The following is a 26,437-nucleotide window of genomic DNA, read 5'->3' on the forward strand; positions in this document are numbered from 1 at the left end:
TACCCAACTAAGTGGCCCTGCACCGCCCCGCCCCTCCGCATGGCCGGCCAAATCACTCCCCCCGTGCTGATTGGTTTCATCCGTTTTATTGTCAAGGAAATTAACAGCCCGAAGGGGTTCCCCAGGTCCACGCTCTCCCCCTGGGGCCCCGGGTAAACAAGGCAGCAAGCGACCTGGTCTCAGGACCCCCGTGTCCTTGGGAGGAGGGACAAAAGGAGGGGGGGCTCACAGCAAAGGGGCTTGGGGGCGCCCCGCCGGCTGGGCTCAGGCCTCGCGGCTGCCGGGCCAGACGGCAGCGGGCGGGCTCACTCGCCCGTGTGGGTCCGCAGGTGGTACTTGAGCGACTGCTTGTAACGGAAGCACTTGGCGCAGTGCGTGCAGGGGTAGGGCCGCTCGCCGGTATGCGCGCGCTGGTGCTCCAGCAGGTGATGCTTCTGCGTGAAGCGCTTGCCGCACTCGGCGCAGTGGTAGGGCCGCTCGCCCGTGTGGATGCGCCGGTGCTCCAGCAGGTGGTGCTTGCGGATGAAGCTCTTGCCGCACTCGGGGCAGGCGTGGGGGCGCTCACGCGAGTGCACCCGGCAGTGGTTGGTGAGCTTGGACTTCTCGCTGAAGCTCTTCTCGCACTCGGGGCACTTGAAGGGCCGCTCACCCGTGTGAGTCCGCTGGTGGCGCAGCAGGTGCGACGGGCGACTGAAGCTCTTGCCGCACAGGCTACAGATGAAGGAGACTTCGTGCTTGCCCGCGTGCACGCGCTGGTGGATGACCAGGCTGATGTGCAGGCGGAAGCTCTTCTTGCACTCGGGGCACGTGTAGGGCCGCTCCCCCGTGTGCGTGATCTGATGCTTGGTCAGGCTCGACTTGTGGCTGAAGCTGCTGTCGCACTCGGGGCACTTGTAGGGCTTGGGGCCGCCACCGCTGCCCGAGCTGGGCGACTTGGGGCGCGGCTTGAGCACGTGCTTGGAGGCAAAGCCAGGCCCGCGCTCGGGCGACCCGTAGCCCCCGCGGACGCGGTGGATGCGCTGGTGCAGCGTCAGCTGCTGCTTGTGCCGGAAGCTGATCTCGCACTCGGCGCACTCGTAGGGCCCCTCCTTGATGTGGTTGCGCTGGTGGATGATGAGGTTGATCTTCAGCCGGAAGCTCTTGCCGCACTCCATGCAGGTGAAGGGCCGCTCGCCGCGCCGGTTCCGCTGCTGCTGGCTCGAGGAGCCCCGGTTGTCGCTCATGTGCCGGTCGCCGTGGGACACAGGCGCCAGCCTCTTCACCGCTGGGTTTCCCAGCTGCAGGGGCGGGGGGCTCTCCTCGCCCTCGGGGGACAGCTCCCCCGGCAGCGGGGTCTGGTACATACTGGCTTCGTACCTCCCGGACAGCTCCCCGAGGTCCTGCAAGTGCTGCGGCAGCTCGTCCTCCTCCTCTTCTTCCTCCTCCTCGTCCTGTTCCTCGGTCTTGATCACGATCCCCTCTGCTCCAGGGACAGGCCGGGAGAGGAGAGACAGTGAGAAGTTAGCTGTTGCCTAGTGCTCAGTTACCACCAACGCTCCATCCTTACCCGCAGGCGCGGCACAGACCTGCGCGGAAATGCCTTTCTTTGGGAAAAGCCTCCTTCCCACTCCCTGCGGCCGCGATCCCCACCTCCAAGGGACTGGACATGTAACACATACACGTTTGGCTCAGGAAAGAGCCCAGACCCTATGTTGGAACCCGATGCAGGGGACGCAGGGCAGACGGCCCCTGTGGCTGGAAGATGGCCTTGCGGGCGCCCACTGCCCAAGCCGCTAGCCAGCAGTCACCAGCCGGGAAAGGCGCCAGCTCGCCGCCCTCCTGGGGGCGCCCAGAGCCAGGTGCCTGCGGCTGGCACACACGTGAACCTACAGCTATCAGAGCCCATGCACACCAGTTCTGCATTTGAGCTATAGAAGGGGTGGGGTTCCTCCCCCGTATCAGCGGGGTCTCGGCTCATCGAGTGGTCAGCCTTTCCTCCCAGGGCCTCCTCTACCGGGACGCAGCTCAGCGCCCCAGCCCCACAGCCCATGGGGCCTCCTCTGTCCCCGCCTCAGCTGGGCCTTTCTCCTCAGGTGCCTGGACTCACCCTCCTTTCCACTCTCGAAGCCGTGCCCGTCAACCAGCACCCAGCTCCAATCCTCTCTTCTCCCTGAACCCCCCTGCCCAGCCCACCTGCAGCGCTCCAGCCCCCTGAGCCCACAGCCTGCGCATCCCCGCGGGGCCGAGAGCCGGCCTTCCCCCTGCCCCCCGGAAGCAGGGGCTTCCTCTGCCTTTCCCGCGAGCCCGGGTGCGAGGGCCACAGGCAACCCCACTAATGGGTGTCCTCCCGCTGCCCCCTCAAGAACCTCAATAAGGCTGTGTGTTCTGTGGCCCACGAGGACCTGCGTCCCAGAGAAAAGGAGTGGCCTCCCACGCACGCCTGTTTGAGTTTTCTCAAGTGCCTTGTACTTATTTGGTACGCCCTAAACACTGTTAATGGGGGACTCTATTTTTAGTCTCGCTGACCGACTTTGTGTGACGCAGGAAGTCAATCGCTCTTCGGAGCCCACCCATGAGATGGAAGAAGCGGTAATAGCCTGCCTTTGTGGAATTCTTAAACGCAAACAAAGGAGACCTTTTTCAAAGCGCTTCACACCTGTCCTCTCCTTTCATGTTCACAGCATCTTACTGCAGGCTCGGTCAAGCGAGGAGCAGCCACGCCTGGAGTTATCAAGCGATGTTTCCAAATAAAGTAAATAAAGTCATCGGTCTTTGCAGAGCCAGCCATTTGGGGAACACCTAGCCCCTCCCCTCACCTGACAGGACACCTGACATTGGCCGTGTCTGTGCCCTGGCCCAGGTCTTGTAAGTTTGTCTACGATGACTAGGCCACAGCACTTCCTACTACTCCTCTGAAGCCAATAAAAAGGCAGTGTGAACATCAGGACAGAGGTGTGCTGAGTCCCAGCTCAGGCTGTTAGGACTTTCGGCAGGAAAGTGACCCAGGGTCATAGGAACACGATGGGTAAAATATAGGGAAGGGGAAAGCAGCTTCTAAGGTCAGTAACTAGCTGCCCCGGTGCCTTTCCAGAGTGGTTTATGAAAGACAGAGGGGGAAATACGGGCCTTGGAAGATTCGGTCCCTCCTTCAACAGCGGAGTTGTTTTTTCTTAATGAAATCAGAATGGAACATCTGGCCCTAGAGCTCAGGGCTCAAAATCCCAGAAGGGCTCTTCAGTAATCTTCTAAGGTTCTACTAGAATTAATGGGGACTGTTCAAAAGACAATCTGGAATTACTACTATGAAGCTCTAATTTAGCATCTTCTCACACTTTGCCTTGTGTCTTTCACTATTCTTTTGTGAAAGACGGCATGGTATATTTAAACAGACTTCTGAAATATCATGCCGTTATTTAAAAATAAGGAGCTAGATCCACATCTTTGGACCAAGAAGGGTGTCTGTATTTTATTATTAAGTGCAGAAAAGCAAATTATGGAGGAATTATCTACAAATAAAATAAAAAATGTTTAAAAGTCAACATAATACTTTTAAAAACCTGACTAAAATAGATGTGGACATAGTTCTAAATATAATATGTAAATTGATACCATGGTTAATGACTTTCATACATAAACAAAATATCCAAACAAAAAACAAAACCCAACTGAGGTCTACCAAATTTTCAAGGAACATACTTCTTACCTTACACATTATTTTCAGAATACTAAAAAAAATAAAAATAAAAAAAAAAATAACAAAACAGAGCAAAAGCTTCCCAGCTCATTTGATAAGTCTAGTACGCTCTTGTTTCCAACACTAGATGAGACTAATTCAAGAAAAGTTCAGGTCCATTTCTTCTACGAATAGAGCTGTAAAGCTCCTCTATAAAAGAGTAGCCAATCAAGTCTAACAGTGTGTGTAAGGAAGACACCATGCCCTTGCCGGTGTGGCTCAGCTGGTTGGAGTATCATCCCATTCACCAAAAGGCTGGAGGTTCAATTCCCGTTCGGGGCACATAGCTAGGCTGCAAGTTCAAGCCCCTGTTGGGGTGCGTATGGGAGGCAACTAATCGATGTTTCTGTCTCACATCGATGTTTCTCTCTCTCATATCAATAAACATATTTTTTAAAATTAAAACAAACAAACAAACAAAAAACCACCCCAGGATGATCAGACAGGGCCTTCCTCAGGAAGGCAGGGCTGGCTCGGCATGACACAACGACCATGACAGGCGTCTTGGGCTGGGCCGGCGGGCCCCCCTCCCCGCTGTTCTCCTCGCACTCACGCACGTGCAGAACACTGACCCTGAGATTTTTATAATTAAACCAAGCGACGCCTAGGTTCTCCCAGGAAAAGTGCAGTCAGCCACGTCAAAAAACGTGCTGTCCAAGGGCTGAAACCTGCAAATCCGGTGAGGCTCCTAGTGTGACATAAGAACCACCAAGGATCTGTCAGGACAGGGAGGTTCTAGCTTTGTCACTGTCATCTGACCTTCTCCTGCCTGGGGAGGAGGGGTCCTCGTCTGACCTACTGCTCGGCTGTAACACCGGCCTCCCTCGTGGAGACGGATGCCCGTGAGCCTCGTGGGGCTCTGCCCCGCCTGCTGGCCTGCAGCGTCCCCGCCCCGACTGACCTGCGCAGCTTCTCTGCTGCACCAGCATCTGCTTGAGGTCGCTGAACTCGCCGGAGCCCTCCGCCGACTCCTCCAGCGCGTTTTCCGGCTCCGGCATGTCCAGGTCGGGCTGCTCCCCACATGGGTCCCCCAGCTCTGAGTCCTGGAAGCCGTGTTCTTCCACCTGTCCCATCAGGGGCTCCGGCGTCTCCAAGCTCTCGGAGCCCTCGTCGTTGGTCTGCACCTCGATCTTAATCACGATGCCGTCGTGGGCTGCAGAGGACAGAGGCACCCACAACACGGTCATTCCGCCTGCCCGAGAAGTCACACGTCAGACGCTCTTAGAGCCCTGGCTGGTGGGGCTCCATGGATTGAGCGCCAGCCTGCAAACTGAAGCGTCCCTGGTTCAATTCCTGCTGGGCACGTGCCTGGGTTGTGGGCCAGGTCCCCAGTTGGGGGCATGCAAGAGGCAACCAGTTGACGTTTCTCTCCCTCTCTTTAAAAATAAATTTTACAACATCTTTTTAAAAAATGGCTTTTTTCCCAAACATCTTTAGAGATCTTGTAAAAACATAATACTGAGTTGGCACTGATGACACGTACAAGTTTCTGGACACAGTGCCCTGATATTTTTTTTTAACTTACCTATATGTACATAGGCTAATTTACAATGTCATTACTCACACAACCGCCACTTTATGTAAACGGGATTCGGCGCACATTGTTTTTTTTTTAGCGCTGTATTGTTTTCTCTTTAATTTGCCTTCCCCTTCCCCTTCCCCTCACTTCCCACCTCACAGCCATGACCTTCCCAGGTAACTCCTCTAACTAACCTCGTATTTTTCTCTACAGTTACAATAATTATCTATTATAACACATATACATTGACATATTTTTATTTTCTGGCCATTACTGGCTTAAGAAAATAAAACTGCCTTGCATATAGCCCCCTCTGTTCCTTTGCTCACTAAAGTATCTCGCAGAGATCCCTGCAAACCAGCGCTGGGGGGCTAATGCAGCCCCCTCCGAGCAGTGCCCACACCACGTGAGGATGACACCAGGCCCCTTCTGAAGCGCGCGCACTTTTCCTTCGCAGTCTCTCGCCACGGTGAACAATGCTGCAATAAACGTTTGTTTGTTTATACCTCTGACTACACAACCGTGGTTTTATTGCTACAAGAGTTCCCGGAGTGGCCCCACGATGTCAAAGCTGCCTGTGTGTAATTCTGAGGGATGTCCTCAGCCTTTCCAGCAAGGCTGCGACAGCTCATATTCCGACCAGCCCGGCCAGAGCGCCCCTTCTCCCCACGTCCCTGCCGGAGGCAGACACGAAGCTCCTCTAACCTGCTTCACTTGGGTGGGCGGCAAGGGGCAGCTCACGCCACTTTCATCCTACTTCCCGGACAAGGGTTATCTAAGTATCATTTATTTACTAGCCTTTTAGATTTGATTCCATGTAATCTGTGTTCTGTTCACTTTGTATGAGTCCTTTGATTTCTATGTTAAAGATAACCGATTTTCTCTTATCAACATTTCAAGTATTTCCCGCACCTATCATTTGTCTGCTGACTCTGTTACCTTCTGCCACACAAATTCCTTCCAGTGTTCATACTGTTGAATGTGTCCCCTTCTCTTTATGGCTCCTGGGTTTTCTGTCTCAGTTAAGGTCTGCCCCATCCTAGACAGTTCACGTCGTCTCCTACGATTTTATTGGAAGGTTTTCAATGTTCAATTATGAACACTTGGATCTTAACTGAAACTGGAATTTTTTCCCTACGGATTGAATTGTGCCAACATAAACCCCCTTCCAGGCTGCAAATTACTTTGACGATTAGGGGAATTATAAATGTATAATGTGTAAATATATCTGTGTATTCACTGAATGCTTATTCAACAGACGTTCACTGAGCACACGCTACGTGCGACATGGTGCTCTAACAGCTCTGGAGATGCCAGGGGACAAAGCAGAGCTCCCTGCCTCACACATCCTACAGGAGGCAATAGATGTAGCGGATACATTCTACGGTGTGTTCAAAAGTGGTGAGTACTGCGGGAAAAAGAAGAAGAAACCAGAAAACTGGGGGGCAAAGCCAAGAGTCCCTGCCTTCACGAAGCCTCCCCTTTGTTCTCCTGCCAAATCCCCTCGTCATTCCCAGGTCAAGGGGACCAACCACATGGCCAAGAAAGCACACTGACCAGGTACGCGAGTAACTATGGTAATCCTTTACTTGCTCTCTGATTGGCCAACTCAACCCATTTGTGAGGAGACATCGTACAAAGCAGCTCTACTGTTCCTGGGCTGCATCCCCTCCCCGCAGCCTTCAACGCAGACCGTGGCTACGTTCCCCCCAACGAGCCTCCGAAGGTCTCTTCTCACTGTCCAAAGTCGTCTGCATCCTAGTCTCTCTCCGCACCTACCTCTTGGACATCCCCAGGGCTCTAGCTCAAGGCCACCACCGTGACCCCACCGCCCGCCCCAGTCTCAGGAAAAGCAGCGTCTCCCGCTCTCCCTTCCCCGCCTGAGGCCCCTGGAACTGCGCCTCCCGAGCTGCGGCCCTGCCCTCTCTGTCCTCAGTCCTTGTCTCTGCACCAACGCCACAACCGCCACCACGGCTCCCACATCAGAAGAAGATCTCCCTGACGAACTCCTTCCAACACTTTGCTGCTTGCCTCTTCCCTAAAATATGGTTTTTAACACTATGTATCCTCTGCACCTTTTGAATAAACATGTAACATGCTTCCATAACTGCAAAAGATGTGATTTCTGGAGCACTGCAAATATTGGTGTTTTAAAATAAACCCTTCCATCGCCCTTGAAGGTTGCCAATGGAATCTAACTGCCCCAGCGACTTAAAACCCGCCATTCTCCACTTTAGAAATACACGGACAAGTTCTTCTTTGATGGTTGAAATTTTTGTACCATTCCTTCCCACCTTGAATTTCTATTTTCATTCCCACTTTGCCCACAGAATTTCATCCTAATAGAACATGTTTTCATGCTCAGAAGCCTCTTCCTGATCAACTCATCTACCACTCTGCCACAAAAATGTGTATGCACTTTGAAAGGTTAATTTTACTTTCAGGTCTGATAAGCAGAGGACTCGGAGTGTCCATTCCCCGCCCCTGCTGACGCCAACCTTAGTTGTTACCGCTGTTGATTCATAAACAATTATTCAAGACAGAAAACCAAACAACTGGTCGGAAATACACATCCTGCGAGGATGGACAGGGACTTTCCCCGCCATTAGTTCACTTATCTGAGAATGAACGTTCTCGCTGTTTAAATGAGACCAAGTTCAGAATCCAATCTATTCCTGTTTTTCATTCCCACAGATAAAAGCAGTGGGGAAACTCATCTGCACAGATACGCCGAGGGGCTGGCAGGTTTGTTAGGGAATCATCACCCCGTTCTTTGAACTTCTGAATTATGATGCTATGAAAAGCACACAGGGAACATCTCAAAAATTATTTTTAATGACCTATTCACTGACAACATAATTAGTTTCTCTTTCATTTTTGTTGAAAGCAAAGTATCGCAAATAATCTAACCTGTGAGGGAACTCGGCACCTAGGCCCCAGAGCAATGAACCTGTGGTCAGGCACCCCAACACACGAAGTTCTCTCTTTGTTGTCTGACCCAGAGAGCTTTTAATACTTCAGAGAAACGCTCCATAATAAGATAAAGATGGGTGGAGGTGCCTGTTTTCTTCTTCCGTTTTTTAATTGTGGGGGAAGTAAGAGACGGGGACCAGCATTTCGGAGGGCACATGTGCTGTGTGCTCTCGCTGAGGGGTTTTAGGAATGAGAACAGGCAAACCGAGGGCCTAGAAAATGGACCTTCCATGCCACCTGCTGTGTCTCTTGTGGACCCCGGACCATCTGCGGCATGGGTACCCCTGCTTGAAGACCGCTGCCTTCCAGCACCTGTCCCTCCTGTAAGAGCCCGCTCCCCCCAAATCCTCACAGTGCGCCCAGCGGCCCACAGCTGTGCACCTCTCCGAACCCCAAGCTCTCTCCTGTTCTGCTCTGATATGTAATTCTTTTTCTCTAGAAACATGCGTTTACATATTTCCATCCCCTCCCCCATTTGTTAGACAGTAGAGAAGCTAGTTTCCCCCAAATGAATCTCCCCACCGAACAGCTTTTGAAAGAGTGCTGATGACCAACTTGCATTTATAGGTCGTAATTTGTTCTCCCATTTCAAAAACAAATGGAGACACATACATTGTGGAAATGTAATTTATGACCAAAGGTAGCTTTTCAAGAGGTTTTAAATAAATGGAGCAGAGACAACTGGCTTCCTGAGTAGAAGGAAAAAAATAAATCCACCTTTGTGTATCTCACATCAAATTATGGATGAATCGAAAATTCAAACATAAACAACAAAATCATACTAGCATTAGAAAATAGTACAGCCTTTTCTTTCTTTTCCTTTTTTCAGCTTTGGGCCAAAGAACTGTCCCTGGTCCGCGAGGACCTCAGACGATCCCCAGGAGGCTCTCTGCTCAGGCGCCCAAGCAGAGGCCACGTGCCCGACCCGTACCGACGGCAGTCTTCTGCTAGGAAGTTTTTGGAAATAACTTCTGTAGTTTCGCCTTGATATTGCTTGGCTCTAGGAAACATATTTCACTTGTGATTGCTTTTTAATCTCTGTCATGATGTTTCTTCATAAGAACTTTTGTGAGATGGGACAAATCGGCCCTATAAATTGTTTTCAAATTTATTAAATGTCTGTGAACACTCAATTTAATAATGAATGAAGCTGATATAAGGTTGTTTTTGTAAGACAGTTAAACACTTAATGATTTATATTTTGCAATTTTCTCTTTATTTTCTGGAACAAAAAAGAAATTTTTATTCCAGGTTTGAAATATTTTTATAGAATTTGGAAAGCTCACAGGTGCAAGGCCTGTGATCATGTTTACCGAATAAAATATGCCCAGTATTTCTATACTTGCAGTGAAACACAGATATCATAAAGAAAACCACTGGTAAATGTGAATACATGGAAACTTAAAAGTGATAAATTTGAACACATACCGATGTAATACAGCTATACCACATACAGATACTATACAAAGGAAGAACACAAATTCAGAAACACGTTCACATACATAAAACAAAGAAGAGCTAATTTCCTTAATATTTAAGAAGCTTTTACAAATCAATAATAAAAAGATGAACAGTTCAAAAGAACAATGGGCAAAAGGCAATTCATAAAATAAGATGTACTCGTGATCAATAAAGGTATAAAAATACACTCAACTTCACTCTTATAGGAGTCGAATACAAACATCAAAATACTGTCCTTTCTACCCATCACTCTTGCAAATAAAAAGGTACATAATACCTACTATTGCCAAGATGGTGGGGAAATAGGTAGTTCTGTGCATAGAGGGAGGTGTATAAATTGGAACAACTGTTTTGAAGAGCAATCGCTGATATCTATTAGATTTTTAAATGGGTATATCCTTCGACCCAGAAAATCCACTTCTAAATAAGTTTCAGACAAGTGCATAAAGATATATTTATAAAGGTCCTTTAATGATGCACTGAAACTATAGACACTCTAAACATACATTGATGGGAGTTTATTTAAGTAAATTATAAAATCAGCACACAAAACACTATAGTCTGCTATTAAAAAAAACCAAGATAGCCCTAGGTGGCGTGGCTCAGTCGATTGAGTGCTGGCATGCGAACCAACGGGTCGCCGGTTTGATTCCCAGTCAGTTGCAGGCCATGTCCCCAGTAGGGGGTGCGTGAGATGCAACCACACACTGATATTTCTCTCCCTCTCTTTCTCCTTCCCTTCTCCTCTCTAAAAATAAATAAATAAATAAAATCTTAAAAAAAAAAAAAAGATTCATATGGTCTGACATGTAAAGATGTCAAAGATATATTCTTAAATCAAACAAGTTGCCAAACAACATACCGCTATGCTGTTTGGATTTCCTTTTAACAGTGAGTACGTAGTTATGCATTACTTAAGGTTAAGGCTGTGTGTGTGTGTAAGGAATAAACTGCTGGCTCTTGTGGGATAATTACATGGAGCTTTCGCTCTCTGCATTTTTTCTTCTTGGTGAAACTTTGCTTTTTTGCAGAGTAAAAAGCAGTGTTGCTACATTAACTTTCCCTACCAGTGAGAAGCAGAGACGTGACAGCCAACCGCTGGCTGTGCGATCTGCTCATGGCTGCGCTTCCTGGTAGGTTTTTAAAGTTTTGGTGTATTAGCTTTTAAAATCTTTTTGAACAGTTATACGAGCACATAGGCCAAAGGGTTGGGCAGTTCTTCAAAATCTGTTTTTAAAAAGCTCTCCTCCACCCCAAACCCTTACGACGGGCCCCCCAGAGGCAATATTTCATTCTTCTAACGGACTTTTTATCATTTATCTTCGTAACTCTCAGTAACATACGTCTGTTGCTACTCCGTGCATTTCCCATTTTAAGTGTAATCTATTGACTTCCAAGAGCAGCAGGTGAGGACCATCTCTTGCCCATCCACCCATATTTCTTCCAAATCCCTGATCCTTCCCGTTTAGTTTGCAATTCCGATTGGATCAATATTGTGTGTCTGCATTATTAGATTATGGAAATGTTATTTTAAACTGAACCACGTAGTGTATGATAACCACTGTTCTATGCCTGTACATCTTTTTTGCTTTTCCCTGGAGCTTGTAATTTTTTCTTTCGCTTGGTTTATTTATCACAGCCTCTCTTCCAACCCTGCTCTACACTTAACTCTCCTCTCAAAACATGCAAACATATTGGGTATTTTTCAATTTTGTCTACTTGAAGCAAAAATTTCTGGAACCTTCTGACGTGCTCCAGTCTGGCCTGGTTGCCTGCAGGTGCACAGCTGCCTTTCTGGGCTTCAACAGCACCCAGGTTCCCTTCACCTGTCTTGTGTTGGACTCCTAACGCCTCTTTCTGGGATTATCCCACATTTTGAGAATGTAGGAATAGCAGACTGTGAACACTTTAAAGTGTCTCAATTTCACTCTCATATTTAATTGGAATAATCTGACTACATATCATCTTCTAGAATGGCTGGATGATATTTTCCAATTTTATAATTTAAAGAATGTTAAAAGCATTGTTTTACTATCTTGCAGCTTCCAATATTGCTTGAAAGTCCAGAGCCATTCTAATTCTTGCTCTTTTGTGTGAACCCATTTTTATTTTTCTCCAGAAACTTGCACAATCTCCTTTGTCCTCAGTGGCTCTGAAATGTCTCACTGGGGCATCTAAGGTGTGGGTCTATTTCTGTCCATTGTTCTGGACAGTCGGTTGGTGCTTTCAACCTGGAAAGCCATGTCTTTCGGTGCTGGGAATGTTTCTTTCTGCAAAATTTATTTTTAACTTTTATTTTTTTTAATTTAGTTTTTTTATTCCAGAGAGACAGACAGACAGAAACATCGATGTGAGAGGATTGGTTGTCTCCTGCACATGCCCTGACCAAGGACCGAACCCATGACCCAGGCTTGTGCCCTGCCTGGGGATTGAAGTGGAGACCCTTCTGTTTACTGGATGATGCTCCAACCAATGAGCCATCCAACCAGGGCTATTTTTATTTTTCAATTACAGTTGACATGCAACATTATATTAGTTTCAGGTGTAGCTGGAAATTTTCTTGAATTATTTTGTTGCTAATTCCTTCCTTCCTGGTTTTGCTGTTCTTTTTTTTCCCCGATATTCCCATTATCTGGACATTGGACTTTCATCCTTTAATTTTCTTATTCCTTCCCCATTATCTTTATTTGCCTTTTTGCTTTATTTTCTGAAGCGTGTGCTTAACATCACCTTCTAACAGTGCTTAGTAGAATAACTTGTATTATTCTACTTTTAATTTCGAAGAGTTACTTCCTATTTTTTTTTTTTTTAATAAGCATTACACTTCTGTTTGCGTTCACTTTTCTCTCTCTCAGGATTATATATGCCCGTCTGTATTTAAACACTTGTTCTCTTCTCTGCACGGTCTCTGTTTCCTCAAAATTTGTGTTTTTCTGCCTTTCCCCCTGTGGTCTCCGTATGTGAGCCGCTCTTCCCGAACGCCTCGCGGTCCTCGGCCGTCCATTTTTATTAAAGTGGGACACTCAGGAGAGAAGTGAAAGTTCGGGGCGTTCGGGGAGCCTGCCAAGCGCGCACCCCCAGGAAGAGGACGTCTGCGGGCCATTTGGCTGGGAAATTTCTTGGCTGGTCCCGGTCGCCTCCTGAGAAAGCTCTTCCAATGTCCTGCCCTGAGGGTTTTAATCCTGGGTGTGAGCGTCACTGCGGGGGCCCGGTGAGGGAAGGTGGCTGGAGACTTCGGCCTCTGTATGTCCACTCTCACTCACTCCTTTGTTTTCCCCGTGGAAACCCACCCTCGGCTGTGCCTGGTGCCCGCGTCCGGAGACCCTCCTGCTCACCCTCGCCAGAGGATGCGCCTTGGGCCTCTGCCACAGCTAGGAGAGGCAGGGGCCGGGGCTGGGGGAGCAACGGAGGGGCAAGTGCCTTTAAAGGCCTCTTTAAAAGGTGTTCCACGAATCCTGTTTTAGCCTCACCTTTACCCTCCTTTCCAAAGACGCCGGGAGTCTCCAGTACTAGTGTTAAGTCTTGGGTGTGGGTGGAGGGGTGTACACGTCGGGTTCCCCTCAGTTCCCGCAGAGCCAGCTTTCCCGGTCAGTCACTGTCCAGACACCTGCTTTCAGGCTTCCCAAATCTGGTTGCTGTTGTCTCATTGTCCATTCTTTTGCAAGTCCCTTCATTCTTGTTTAAGAAGGATTTGGGGGAGGATGGAGTAAACCCGTGTTCAATCTGCCATCATTAAATCAAAGTCATCCTTCATAGATCCTTTCTTAAAAAAAATTTTTTTTTACTGAATGATAAGTAATATTCACTTCAGAAAATTCTGCAAAGCACTGAGAAATGCGATTTTAGTATGTTTGCGTCCATTTTTTTCCCTCTCTTTTGTTTATACCATTGACTCCATATTGTATTGACATTTTCTAATTCTATATCATTAACTTACTTTTCCATCAACATTGCCTACGGCTTTGGCAATCCCTACCTTAAGCAAACAACTATGGAACTATCAAAATTCTCAGCACTCTAGACTTTTCCCCCTTGGTATCCATCACACCATTAGTTCTGGCCTACAGCTGGCTCTGCCGCCACCTTGTAAATGTAAGGGAGACACACGGATAGGTTACCACGGGCACATCCAGGCCTCCGGCTTCACACAGACGCGCAAGTTCAAGGCCAGCCCTGGCTCAGTGGTTCCCATGTCGTCTCCTGCCCTCCCTCCCAGTCCAGGCTCCAAGTGGCTGGAGATGGTTAGTGGGACAAATGGCACACTGCAGCCATACAAAGCAGCTTCTATGAGGCCACCACGTCCCAGAGAAGCTCCAGTGTGGCCATGGATGTGCCAGGATAAACCAGCCCAGGGCCCGGTGGGTTGGGGTTATTTGCTTTTGGGTTCTGGCCCCAGGCTGTGGGAGGCCCATTTGTGATGAGAGTGTGACAAGTGGACACAGGAAGGGGACCAATACTCTCATTTTAGTGCTTTCAAACAGATGCTAGAAAAGCAGCATCTGGACCACAAAACCACACGGGCGCATCGGGCTGGACATTAGGATTTTAACCACAAGCCGCCCCTCCCGTAGTCTCATTCTGCACCTTGCAAGGCTTCATCATTTCTTCTACTCTGAATCTTCCCGTTCCCACAAAGCCCTTGTGTTTGGATGCGACCACCCAAACCTTTCAGATACAGACTCCTTCAAACAAAAGATCCTTCCGCCATGTGCCACACGGCCCCGATCCCCCATTCTCCTCTACTTGTAAATCCACCTCTTCTGTCTGCCGGATGAGTTCGGGATCCGCCTCTCCCTTTGAGCTAGGTCTCCCGAGAGCTCTAGAGAGGCGTGACCCTCATTTCTCTGAAACATGCCAGCACTTCCTTTTCCAAGGGGTCTTGTCTCTTCTCTAAGTTACCTTTGCTCTCGGTCCATGGGGCTGACATCAATAAGCACATTTCATCCTTGGAGTCAGTTTAGAGGCGGTCCCAAAATCAATGACATTTCCTCACAGTAAGACCTGACCATTGGCCCCAAAGAGATTATCCTCCACGGTCACCAATGACATTTGGCTACAAGGGACAAGGATCTGCTTCCACGGAAGACCTTCAAAGCACTTCACATAAGTCCAAAGGCAACTCCAAACGGTGAGCCCCGCCAACGCACCGCACGCCGCAAAAGCACCACAGGGTAAGCGTGCAGGCTACTGAATGGCCAATGTGGAAGGGACAACACCCCACGCAGAATGACACCAGATGGTGTTGCCCGGGCCACTGCTACCTGCCAGCCACCACGCCAGGCCCTAGATATTAGTACCAGTCCTATTTAACAGATGAGGAAAAGAGGCCTCCAAAAAGGCCGAGGACCAACGCCACCCTGCTGGCAAGCAGGCAGGCCAGGACTCAAACACGGGCAGCCAGACGCCCGTCGGACCTCGGGGCATGTGGCTGGTCCTACGGGGCACCGCTCCGCTGCCTCCATCGAATGCCTCGTCTAGTCACTGTCCTGCACATAGGAAGGAGTTTCGGGTAAAGGTCACGTCTGTCCCTCTCCGACTGACTGACTGCAGGACCCGGACATGGCCCCTCCAGCAGCCACAAGCACACTGACAAGAACCACCTTTCTTTCAGTTCTTGTTTTGTTTTCTGCAAAGTGAGGGGACACTCGATCATGAGTGTCACTCAAAACTCCCTGAGACAAGGAACCCAACAGCAGGCCTACGTATCAGCCTGGTGACCAAGGAGGGCCTTGGCCTGCAGGCCGACTGCCTTCAGCACTCAGCTGGCGGGCAGGACGCCAGCCCACCTAGAAGGTGGAGCCCTGAGCTCCCGGCAGCCACTCGGCAGCCACTCACCGGCACTGGGGTCTGCGGGCGGCTCGCCCTCCTCCGAGTCTTCCTGCTCCTGCATGGTCGGCCTCTCCCCGCGCTCCATCTGTGACATGAGGTCTGGCTTGGAAATTGCATAGTCTGGGAAGAAGGAAAGAAAGAAGGTCCGTTATGGGGTGAGGTTGAGCTGGATGCTGCAAAGGCGTCACCTGTGGGAGAGTGACACCAGGAGCAGCTGGCAATGCCGGAAAAGTTATGAGCCAGGTTTCCAGCCCTTTTCTTGGGGCCCATGGTGTGTGTGCATGTACACATGGACGTAAGTGTTAACCGCACGCTGTGTCCTCCCAGGCAGGGACCGGCGGTGTGGAGCCGCCTGCCACCCATGGAAACTGGCCCTTCTGTCACCTACCGCTCCTGTTGCTCAGGTTTTTTCATGACAAAGACACAAAATGTTTAAAATTTTATAAACTACAAAATTAATCCTGACAAAATCTAGAGGCTGTACCACAAAATACTGATCAATTTACTTTTGTTAAAAAAGTTTAGCTCTGGCCAGTGTGGCTCAGTGGGTTGGGTGTCATCCCGCAAACCAAAAGGTCGCCAGTTTGATCCCTGGTCAGGGCACATGCCTGGGTTGCAGGCCAGGTCCCCTGCGGCGGGTGTGCAGGAGGCAACCAATCAATGTTTCTCTCCCTTTCTTTCTCCTTCCCTTCCCCTCTCTCTAAAAAAATAAAAATAAATAAAATCTTAAAAAAAGAAGTTTTAAGTTCTTTGGAAATAAAAGACGAAGAAATATTGGAGGAAATATTTTTAGACACGCATTTGTCATATCTAAGGCAAAGAGCTCATATCCATAATTATACATATAAAGTGTCTATAATTAAAAAATAAAAACACGAAGACAAGAATAGGCAATTCATAGAAGAAATGTAAATGGCTAGTAAACACACGAAAAGATAAACGAGTTCACTAGTCATCAAAGGAATACAGATCAAAATAATGAGGTGTCATTTTTCACCCATCAGAAAAGATAAATATTTTAAATAGAACATCAGGGGGTGGTGAGGAGGCATCCTGGCACACCGGTGCGTAAACGCACATGGCCTCTGGAGGGCGCCATCACAGGGGCCGTGATATTACTGAAAATGTGCACCGTGGTTACTTCAGGAAGGGAAAATTTCCTTTCTGGGAATCCACGCCACGGAAACACTGACAGGGAGCATGGACACACAGACTCGTTTACGGCAGCCCTCCGACAGGGAGAAGACAGAATCCAGGGGCTGCTCGTTAAAGGCCCAGCAGCCCGTTCTCCCGCACAGGCCTGCGCCTGCCGACGTGGAGAGCGATCTGTGACCCACCGTCAGGTGAAAGAGTGAGCAGGCCCGTTGGTGCAAACCACGCACCGCATGTGCATGCGTGCATGCACTGTGTTTGCACGTGCACAGAAAAGCATGCGGAACCACACGGGCTGGTGGGTTCGCGGTGGCTCTCTCTGGGGAGTAGCGCTGGTGGGCAGGGGGGTTGTTCTTTGTTAGAGAAATCTAAATTGCTGAATTTTCAGTTATACAGGTACTTTCAAAAGAAAAAAGTTACCCTATGAACAGATATATGTGTATAAAATGAACAATTCTAGCAGGAATCAACATTTGTATACAGCGATGTACTTATTTTTAAACCTTCTTGGTGTGCCCAAAGCGTTCCCCTGAGAAAAGGATACATATGATACTACTGTTTTTCCAGGTTTTCATCCTTAAATACTCTTATTGAATGGGGACAACAGTAATGCAGACTTTGGGGTAAGAGAGATCTCCGTGAACTGTGACTTCCCAGCGGGGACCCGGGACCTCCCCACGTCCCAGCTTCCTCTCTTCACAAGAGAGACGGAAGCGTAGGGGATGTAAGCCCGCAAGAGATGCCAATGTTTGGTCACCTGAACAGTAAAACAGGAGTGCCCGCCCCTGTCCTAGCGCCCCTGTGGAGAGGCGTGAGGATTCGGTGACATGATTTGTATAAACCACCTCACACCTGCTTAATATCAGTTTGCTGGACAAACTAATTTAAAAATATATGTGAGTCCAGGGGGGAAATAACATAAAGGCGGGAGACCCTGCTCTCTGAGCCTGCCTCCTCCCTTCGCCCAGCGGCCTCTCCGTGGAGGGGAGCCCCCCTGCAGAGCTGTCCCGATCTGGGCTGCCCTGGTGAGCGGAGCGGAAGAGAGCGCTCTTCTAACCCGCCGCGCTCGCTACCGCTCAGCCTCCCGGTCCTCGGCTATCCGCACCACTGGGGCGCGGCACGCGGCCGGCTCCCCCGGAACCGCAGGCCGGTGTCGAGCAAGGCAGCCCTGGCGAGGGAAGCCCCCTCCTTACCCATGGAGACCAGAGACTCGTAGTTGCCCCTCATCACATTCTTGTACAGCTCCTTCTGCCACTCGGACAGGTTCCCCCACTCCTGCTCCGAGAAATGGACAGCGACGTCATCGAAGGTGACGGGAACCTGAAACCACATGACAGGCTCGGTTGAGACCAAGGTTTTTGGCTGCCAAATCCCAAGGAAACAAATGACCCCAACCCCAGGACTGAGCTCAAACACCTCTTCCGCAGACGCGAGTGGGGAAAGCCCAAAGGCACAGCTCTGAGGTCTGGTCAGGCTTGGGCCACACAGAGTAAGGACCTTGTCTTGCCTGGTCCTTTTCCTCTCCAGCTGGAGAGCCCCCGACTCCCGTGCAGCATGGCGTGCACACCAGTAGCAGGAGCACAACCAGGGAACTTGCTTAAAACGCAGGCTCTCGGGCCCCACGCTAGGCCCATAAATCAGACTCTGCACTTAGTAAGCTCCCCACGTGATTCCCGTACATGACAAAATTGGACAAGTGCTGGCCTTGAGAATACAGCCCAAGTTCTTTTCTAAAGGCCGGGGAAAGGCGCAGCGGCACAAAGGAACGTTACGAAATTTGGTCCACATTCAAGTTCTTGCAGAATCTTCTGGAAAATGTTAAAACCTAATGTTCTCTAGTTGTTTTTTTTTTTTTTTTTAGGATCTCTCTCCAGAGCACATTTTTACTGGCATTGATATGATTTACAAGTCAACTGATAAAGCACGTTGAGCCCAACAGAGCCCCACAATATTTCGGCAAGTTCTCTATCTCCCGGTGGTGGGCTGGTGCGTCGCACTCACGGTGACAGACGGGAAAAGCCTCAGTACCTCTCTGTCTCTGGGCCTTTGCTCTGCCTCCTCATCCTCTCTCACATCATGGACAGAACGCCCTTCTAAACTGACACTCCCTGATCACTAGGACCTTCCTCTGATCTACTAACTTCTGCTTTTATCAACAGGAGAAATAATTTGTGGCGTGTCCTGTTTAGTAAAGCAATGCTGACGACTGGATATCATTTTATATATATATATATATATATATATATTTTTTTTTTTTTCCTTTTCAACCATTGCTTTCCCCTTCTTTTACACTTAACTGAATTCCTACAACACGTTCCTAATTTGGATCACTCCTTGGGAGCCCCAGTGGAGATGGGGTTACCTTGGGGACTTCTCCGTTGCTGCCCGGGGGCAGCCGCAGGATCCAGAAATTTCTGTTTTTCAGCAGATTCTCCATGTTCTCCAGGCGCCTCTGCAGCAGCCCGTACTCTTGCAGCAGCGTCCCCAGCACGACCCACTTGCTCTCCAGGTGGTTCGCGAACTCCACGGCCGTCTTCTCGCAGTCGGCTATCTTTTTCTCATTTGTCCCCGTCCGCCCCTCCAGCGTCAGCAGCCGCATGGCCTGGGCCTCCAGTTTCCTCTCCACCGCTTGGACGGCAGCCCACACGGCCAAGCGGGTGATCTCCGCCGTCGGGAGTGGCGTGTCCTTCTGGGCTGCAGAAGAGATGTGGAAGGGGGTCTCCTTTTGGGAAACTGGGCTCTGGAGCAGGGGGTCCATGTCGGCCTCGGGAACTGTGGGGGAGAGGGTGAGAGGGTCTTTCTCGGGAACTTCAGGGGAGTGGAGTGGGGCTTCTTGGTGGTGGGTGGAGTGAGAGAGCAGTGAGATTTCTTGTTCAGCAGCAGCTGGCGCTGGATACGGGGTCTCTTCCTGGGAAGTCAAGGGGCCCTGGAGCTGCGTCTCTTGCTCAGAGGCGGCAGGGTACAGGAGTGAGGGTCCCTTCTGGAGGGTGTGCTGCATCCGGACAGAGGTCTCTTGCTTGGGAGTGAGGGGCCGGGAGCCTTGCCGGGGGACGGAGGGAGACAAAGAAGGAACTTCTTTGGGGGGAAGAACGCGGGACTGGAACAGGGCTTCCCGGGGGAGTCCAGCAGGGGCCTGCCGCGGGGTTTCTTCAGGCAGAACGTTGGGGAATGACAGGGGCGATGAGCGCTGGGTCTCCATGTCGAGCTGCTGGACCTGTGGTCAAGGAAAGGGCAGGAGTGAAGGCCATGTTTCCATCTGGCAATATAAACGCCACAGATAAGCGCCCACATTACAAGGGCATTGGTAGCCACGTTTTCTGTGGATGGGCATCTTGAGAGCCTAGCACGCAGATATCAATTATGAAACCATTAACAACAAAGAAAAGATGGTCATGCCCCCTCCTGATCTTTAGAGAGCCAACCCCTTCTTCACGGGCACCACCTTAGGAGTCGCGGCATCAGAGAGGAGAAAGGGTGCCGGCCCTGAACTAGAGCGCCTGGCTCTCAGGCCCTTGCCCACCTACTGCTGCCTGTGTGGTCCTGGGCCAGTCGTTCGACCCCTCTGTTCTGTGTCCCTAACGTGGGGAGTATAATCTGACGCACCCTGCTACCTCACTGAGTTGTCTGAGTATTCAATAAAATAAAACTCTGAAAAACAGAGCAGAATTTTGTCAGTGCCAGGCTGGGGACATTGTCCCTGTCCCCAGACTCCCAGCAAGGTGGGAGGTGATCACAGGTGGGCATCGGTGATGTGAACTAACCTAGCTTACAGGTAGGTCCTCTGGCCCCGCTGCTCCTCCTTCAATTACTGGGCACCATGGTGCCTGTGTTCTTCCTCCCACTGTGTCCAGAGGGAAGACACACACTATGACCTCAGGTTTCCCCAATGCTGATAAAAGCTGGACTGCTGACTCATCAATAAAATTCCTCCGGGTTCTGTGGTGTGGGCTGGCTGGGACATAGCTGTATGGGCCAGCCCCTGCTGGAGAGGCTGGATGGCCGTCCGGGCCCGCCCAGCCGGCTTCTGTCCTGAGCAAGGAGCGGGGAGACGCCGGTGCGGGCTCCGCAGTTCAGGGCTCCCACGGGAGGCCCCCTGGGCGGACGGCGCTCAGCATGGCCTGGGCTCCTCCCAAGGGCTGTGAGGTGGGAATGGGGAAAAGAGGTTCAGAAGGGCCGGAGGCAGAGCTGAGGTTTTATGAGTCAGGTCAACATCAGAGGGGACTAGAGCCCACATACTGACTGACTCTTTTGGGGGTTTCAGTTAGTCTCACTGTCCCCGCACCGCACCTTGATACAACCATGCTGAGAGAATTCTGTTGTCACTGGGGACGTGAAGCCAACAACTGCAGAACGTGAAGAGTTCCGCATTTCCCTCTCCAGACAACCAAAACCTTCACTGAAACTCAACAGAATTTCTCCTATAACAACGTCTGCCTGTCTCATCAGCTCCCTTCAATGAATCCAAGTGCCACTGACGCAGTGGCATATACCAGGGATCTTTAAAGTAACCGAAATTCCCATTTTCTTTGTTTGAACATGAACATATCCCTTGTGTCCAGTCTGATGTACACTATGTGCTCAATAAATGGCTGCTGAATGAATGAACAGTACAAACTGTTGCATTATGAGAAAAAATTATTTGGGTAAACAATGATGTTTCTTCGGTCTTTTACCAAAGATCATCTAAACTTACTTATATTTCTATCACCTTTTTTCTTTTCTTCATTCACTCATACACTTATGGGTCTCTTAACTAAGACACTGTTACATTTTTAAGCCAAGAATTAAAGACTTAAGACTACTGAGGCAAAAGAATTTTGAGGTAGTGGGATATAACACCTGTAGAGCTAACCAGATGTGCCCACTAATTAGCCGGAGATAGATGACAATTAATTATTCGGCATTTATGTGCCATGAACTCTGCTAACCGTTTTTAAAGGGTTATCTCATTTAATCTTCATGAAACCCTGTGAAATAGAGACGACTAGAATTGTCATCCACACACAGTACACGAAGACACCAAGGCAGGACTAGTTAAGTAACTGCCCAAGGTCACAAAAGTGGTCTGGTTCCTGGGCCCAGGTTTCAGCTCCCTCTGCAGGTCACTTCCCTGCCTCCTCTGTCAATGGAGGCAGCGATGGGTGCCCTGAATCCCTTTGCCCTCGAACATTCAGAGGCTCGGAGATTAAACGAAGATCTGTGCGAGGTTCTATCGTCGGGGAGGTGGAAGGCCCTGCCCGGAAAAGACATTTCCACGTAAAGCTGGGGTTGGGGTTCCCTTTGAAGACCTGGTGGAAGTTATGAATTCTTCCCCTCCAAAAAAAATTCACATGGGCACATACACAAAATTCTGCAAACACTGTCAAGGGGTTCGCAGATCCCTAAACCTGAAGGCTCGTCAACAACGAAGCCGCCTCTCAACTCTCCCCAGGTGAGGGCAAGACTGGGCTGCCCTCTGCGAGGGGAACCTCAGAGTCAGGGTAACGCAACACAATAGGCCCATGGCGGCCCCCTCCTCAGAAGGGATTAGGGTATTTGCCCACAACTAGTCGGAAGAAGGGAAAATCCCCTAGGGCCAAGTTAGTCTCCCTGAGTAATTCAGGGGTTTAACGGGAACAATGAAAACAGGCTCCAGTACAGTAAATAACGCCAGCACAGTAAGACATCTTTACCAACTAGTCTAATCAGAGCTCAAAGGAAAATACCGTTTCTTCGCTTTCTATTATTAGACTGTCTCCCTCCATTTCCGGATGTGGAGGACTATGGAGGGATGAGGGGGCCACAGGAGCAGGTCCCCTCCCCCGCCCCCAAAGAAAAGCCCCTTACTATCATTTCATAATGGCTTTACGTTACCCTCAGCAGACAGAAGTGGCCCCAGGGCAGGATGTAAATATTATATCTAAGATTAATAAGCTGTATTCTCCAACTCCTGGCGGTGGGGGGATAGAATTCTTCTGAACTGTAATTTAGAGGATTCAACTGTCCCTCCCTACCCCATGTCTCCTAAGCGGATGGGGTCTTCAGGATTCATGCCGTACTAGCAGAAAAATGCACAGCCAACGTATCTGATTTATAAAGAGAGCTGTGCTTTTTTTTTTTTTTTTTTTTTGGTATGACCCAGTGTGGTTCACCCAGAATTATGTAGGGCCCTGCAGACCTAAGCCTGGAGGCAGACATTTAAAAACCTTCATTTTACTTTATTTCTCTAAGAGACGATGATAATAATAAATAATAATAATTGTTATTTAAGAACTGAGAGGCTCTTTAGAAAGTCCCATCTCCCGACCCCTTCCTGTGCACAACAGGAAACTGAGGCTCAGGGGCACTGCCTCCGCTGCAGCAATCCTCCCAGTACGGCTGCTGCATCGCCAAGAGCAGGTCTCGGGGAGGTTTTCAGACAGATGTTTAAGAACGGCCCACTGAAGAGGCACGGCGGCCGCCAAACCCTCGGGAGCTCGCTCCCCAGACCCCATCCGTCTAGACGCCCAAAGTTCGTCCGGGGGCCCTCCACACGCAGAGGCTAGAGGCCGAGATGCCGAGTCCGAGGGTCACCAGCTCCCCACGGTGGCGACGCTCGGCAGGGCGCTGCCGGGCCTCCCACCCGGCCGTCACCCCTCCCCCACCCCGACGGGCCGCATCCACCGCGCACCCGGCCCAGGCCTGTAAGTCAGGGGAGGCCGCCGCCAGAGCCGCCCCCACCCCGTCCAGGCCCGCAGCCCGGGAGGCAGGCATTTTTGGGGACGCGGGCACCGAGCCACGGATGACTCGCTACGTGACCTTGGGGCAGGCAGGGCAGGTCGCCGCCAGGTGTCTGTGCCTCAGTGTCTCCGCTCTGCGAAATGGGGAGAGCCGCGTCAGCGCCGCGCTCCGGCCGCGGGAGGCTCCGCGGGGCCGAGCTCTGCGGAAAACGTGCGGCGGCAACCCCGACGGACGCAACGCCGGCTCCGCAGGGAGCGAGGCGCGCCGCCCCGGCGCCCACCGCCGGCCCGCGTGCGCGCCAGGCCAGGCGCGTCCCCGCAGCCTCGCCCGGACGGCGGCCGGCTCCTGGGCCCCGCTCCCGTCCCGCAGCCCCCCCTCCTGTTCAGAGGCGCGCGAGCCCTCCAACCCCCCCGCCCCCAACGTCGCAACGTTTCTGTCCCTTACCGAGACCCCAGGCCGGGCCGCCGAGCCCGAGACGCGCAGGCCGTCCCCGGGGCCCCGAGTCCGCGCGTCCGTGCGCGCGCGGGCCGCCCTCACCGCCTCGGCCATGGCCCTGCGCTGTCCGGCCCGGCCGGGAGCCGCCGCCGCCGCCGCGCGGCCCCACGCAGGCCGGCCCCGGCCTCTCCGCGGGCGCCGCCCGCCCGCCCGGCCTGCCTCCCCCGCCCGGGCTCGCGCGGCCGTCGGGCCCGGCCTGCTCAGGGCGTGCGGAGCGGGCTGGGACGGAGCGGCCGAGACCGGCGGCGGCGTCGGAGCGGGGCGCGCGGCGGTGCGGGCGGCCCGGCAGGCTGCGCCCCGGCCGCGAACTGGGCCCCGGCCCTCAGCAGCGGCCCCCGGCCCGCGCGCGGCCCCTCTGCGGCCGCGGCGGCGACCCCGGCTCCGGCCCCGGCCCCGGCTGCGAGCTGCGCTGCCGTCCCGGCGCCTCTTCAGCAGGGGAGCTGCACCGCAGCTGCCATGTTGATACAAACTGCATCCTGGGAGGCATGTCCCTCTCAGGCCGTTTAAAGAGAAACACTCCGAGGCTCGTCGGAGGCTGCAGGAACCCAGACAGCTCCATCTACAGCCGGTAGGAGCGAACAGTGTCGAGCGAGCAGCCTGGCGGCGACGGACACGCCCTGAGCCCCGGGCCAGCCCGTCGTGCAGCCCCGGCCGAACCTCCCGGGCCTTCCACCCTCGGGCCCCCCGGGCCTCTCACCTGGGGTCCTCGCCTGCCCGGCACCCTAGGGCGAGACCGGGAGGCGGGAGCGCAGAGGAGAAATAAGAGCGCGCAGCCCGGGCGACGTGGTGGGGTCTGGAGGCGGCTTGATTGGCTCCGACAGCCTTCCCCCGCCAGATCCCCTGCTCCTCTCAAACCCAGAACCCTTTCAAACCTGCGCTCACAAAGGGATCTAAGAAACCCGTCACACCAAAGACAGCCCCAGTTCATGTGACCAGCTCTGTGCAGCCCGGGTTCCAGGGAAGCGGGCTGTGGTTCCAAGGGTAGCCGGGGGGTAGAGTGCTTTTGTGAAATGCCGGAGTGTTGTTTGTGACCTGAAAGGACAGAATTCCGAGAATCATAAAGTGCTGGGGCCCGCAGGGTCCAGACCCGTCGTTTGGAAGGAAACTGAGGCCGAGTGGGAAGTGACTTGTTTACCCTGAGCTGCAGTCTAGGTCCCCTCTGTGAATGCTCTTTCTACTCGCGAGAAATGTCCCCAAAGGCATGGTAGAGCTTGGAGGTGGCGGTTCCTTTAACCTGGACAGGTTCACTCACATATTGATGGAATGCCTACTTACAAGGTGGCAAGAACTGAAAATGAAATGAAAAAAAAAGAAAGAAAGAAAGAAAGAAAGAAACGTATAGGCAGGCCTTCTATTTCCAAGTGGTGAAAATCCAACTGGAACTAACTTAAAGGGGCCGGGGGCAGGGAGTAGAATATATTTGTTCACCTAATGGGACGCCGGGGAGGTCAGGGGTGAGCTGCGTGGAGGCAGCAGGAGTGGGAGGGACGCTGTGCTTTTGCGTTAGCTGTCTCTTTAAAAGTGGAAACTTATGGACAGAGATAAGACCAGTGCCACCCGGTCCCTTACCTTCCCAGAGGTCAGATTTCCCCCTCGTCTTGCTGCTTTTCCCACCCTCTATCAGTAAACAGTGCATTCCACCGCCTTCGGTATCTTACAATTTTGTGTGAGTGATGTAGTTCAGTCCAGACCCTGTTGGAACTTGCTTTTTTGCGTTCATTCCTGGCTGTTTTTGAAGTACAAGTCGTGTGTAAACAAGCATATCCGGTTGATTCATTTTAACCACTATATAGTATTTCATTGAATAAGAAAGCTCCAGTGGACGTCCCCTGTCCCTGAAGCATGGAGACAGGCGGGCTGCACCGAAAACCTGCCTAGTGTCTCCCTGCGCACCGTGCAAGACACGCGCGGTGGGCGGCCAGAGCGCCCCCACCTTCCCTGGGCTCCCCAGACTGCTCACCAGCGGGAGGGTGCCTGGTGACACTCCATCAGCAGTGCGTGGGGTCCTGTTTTCACATCTCTGCCCACACTCCCTGACAAGGGACTCAGTAGCCACGGCAGCACAAGGACTGTGTGGCAGCAGCCCAGGACTTTCTTCAATACCCATGTTGTGTTTCCCTGATTATTAAGGAATTTGAACGTCTTTTTGCATTTACTAGGCGCTCGGTTTCTTCCTCGGCGAACTTCCTCTTCATAGCCTTCGCCAATATTTCTCTTATTGGTTTATTGGTGTTTTTAAAAAAGCATTCTGGATATTAGTCTCATCACCAAATCCTTAATGTAATTAATGCTGTGATTGCGCTTAACTCTGACATCTTACTAGAAGTTTTTCCTGTGTTCCAGGTGTTCGATGATTTTTTTTTTTGAATTATTTTAAAAATAATGCTACTTTTGACCATTCGCTTGTTCGTTACACCTCATTTTTAATGGTTGGCCTAAGTTTTACAATATACATCTTTAATTTTTATAGCCTACTTCACACGAATTCTACCACCTCACCTGCGGTGCATTATTAGCCTTACCACAGGCTATCTGCCCCACCTTGTTCTGGTCTTAGCTTCCATTTGATGTTTCTACAAGCTGCATAATGCGCTGTC

The 26,437-nt window shown here is 51.2% G+C and overlaps 1 protein-coding gene across 1 annotated transcript; it reads right to left on the minus strand.

Annotated features, from left to right (window-relative positions):
* On the minus strand, positions 1 to 23,838 carry ZNF777 (zinc finger protein 777). Its single transcript, XM_054563926.1, has 6 exons — positions 23,790 to 23,838; positions 19,009 to 19,860; positions 17,840 to 17,966; positions 15,501 to 15,614; positions 4,614 to 4,865; positions 1 to 1,459 (listed from the first exon to the last, which is right to left on the minus strand). The coding sequence occupies exons 2-6, from the start codon at positions 19,843 to 19,845 to the stop codon at positions 306 to 308; spliced, it is 2,484 nt and encodes an 827-aa protein (XP_054419901.1). The 5' UTR covers positions 19,846 to 19,860; positions 23,790 to 23,838; the 3' UTR covers positions 1 to 305.
* Between the last annotated feature and the right edge of the window lie 2,599 nt (positions 23,839 to 26,437).

This window comes from Pteronotus mesoamericanus, unplaced genomic scaffold (assembly GCF_021234165.1).
Source record: "Pteronotus mesoamericanus isolate MK-2021 breed Mesoamerican mustached bat unplaced genomic scaffold, CSHL_Meso_final scaffold_85, whole genome shotgun sequence".
Lineage (NCBI taxonomy): Eukaryota > Metazoa > Chordata > Mammalia > Chiroptera > Mormoopidae > Pteronotus > Pteronotus mesoamericanus.

What these genes read in the sequence shown, in the direction of transcription:
- ZNF777 (XM_054563926.1), bottom strand. Translation starts at nt 19,845, where the DNA reads ATGGAGACCCAGCGCTCATCGCCCCTGTCATTCCCCAACGTTCTGCCT. An exon ending in GCAACGGAGAAGTCCCCAAG is followed by an intron (nt 17,967 to 19,008) that starts GTAACCCCATCT and finishes ATGTGGTTTCAG; the next exon opens with GTTCCCGTCACCTTCGATGA. An exon ending in GCCCGCAGACCCCAGTGCCG is followed by an intron (nt 4,866 to 15,500) that starts GTGAGTGGCTGC and finishes TGTCCTCTGCAG; the next exon opens with CCCACGACGGCATCGTGATT.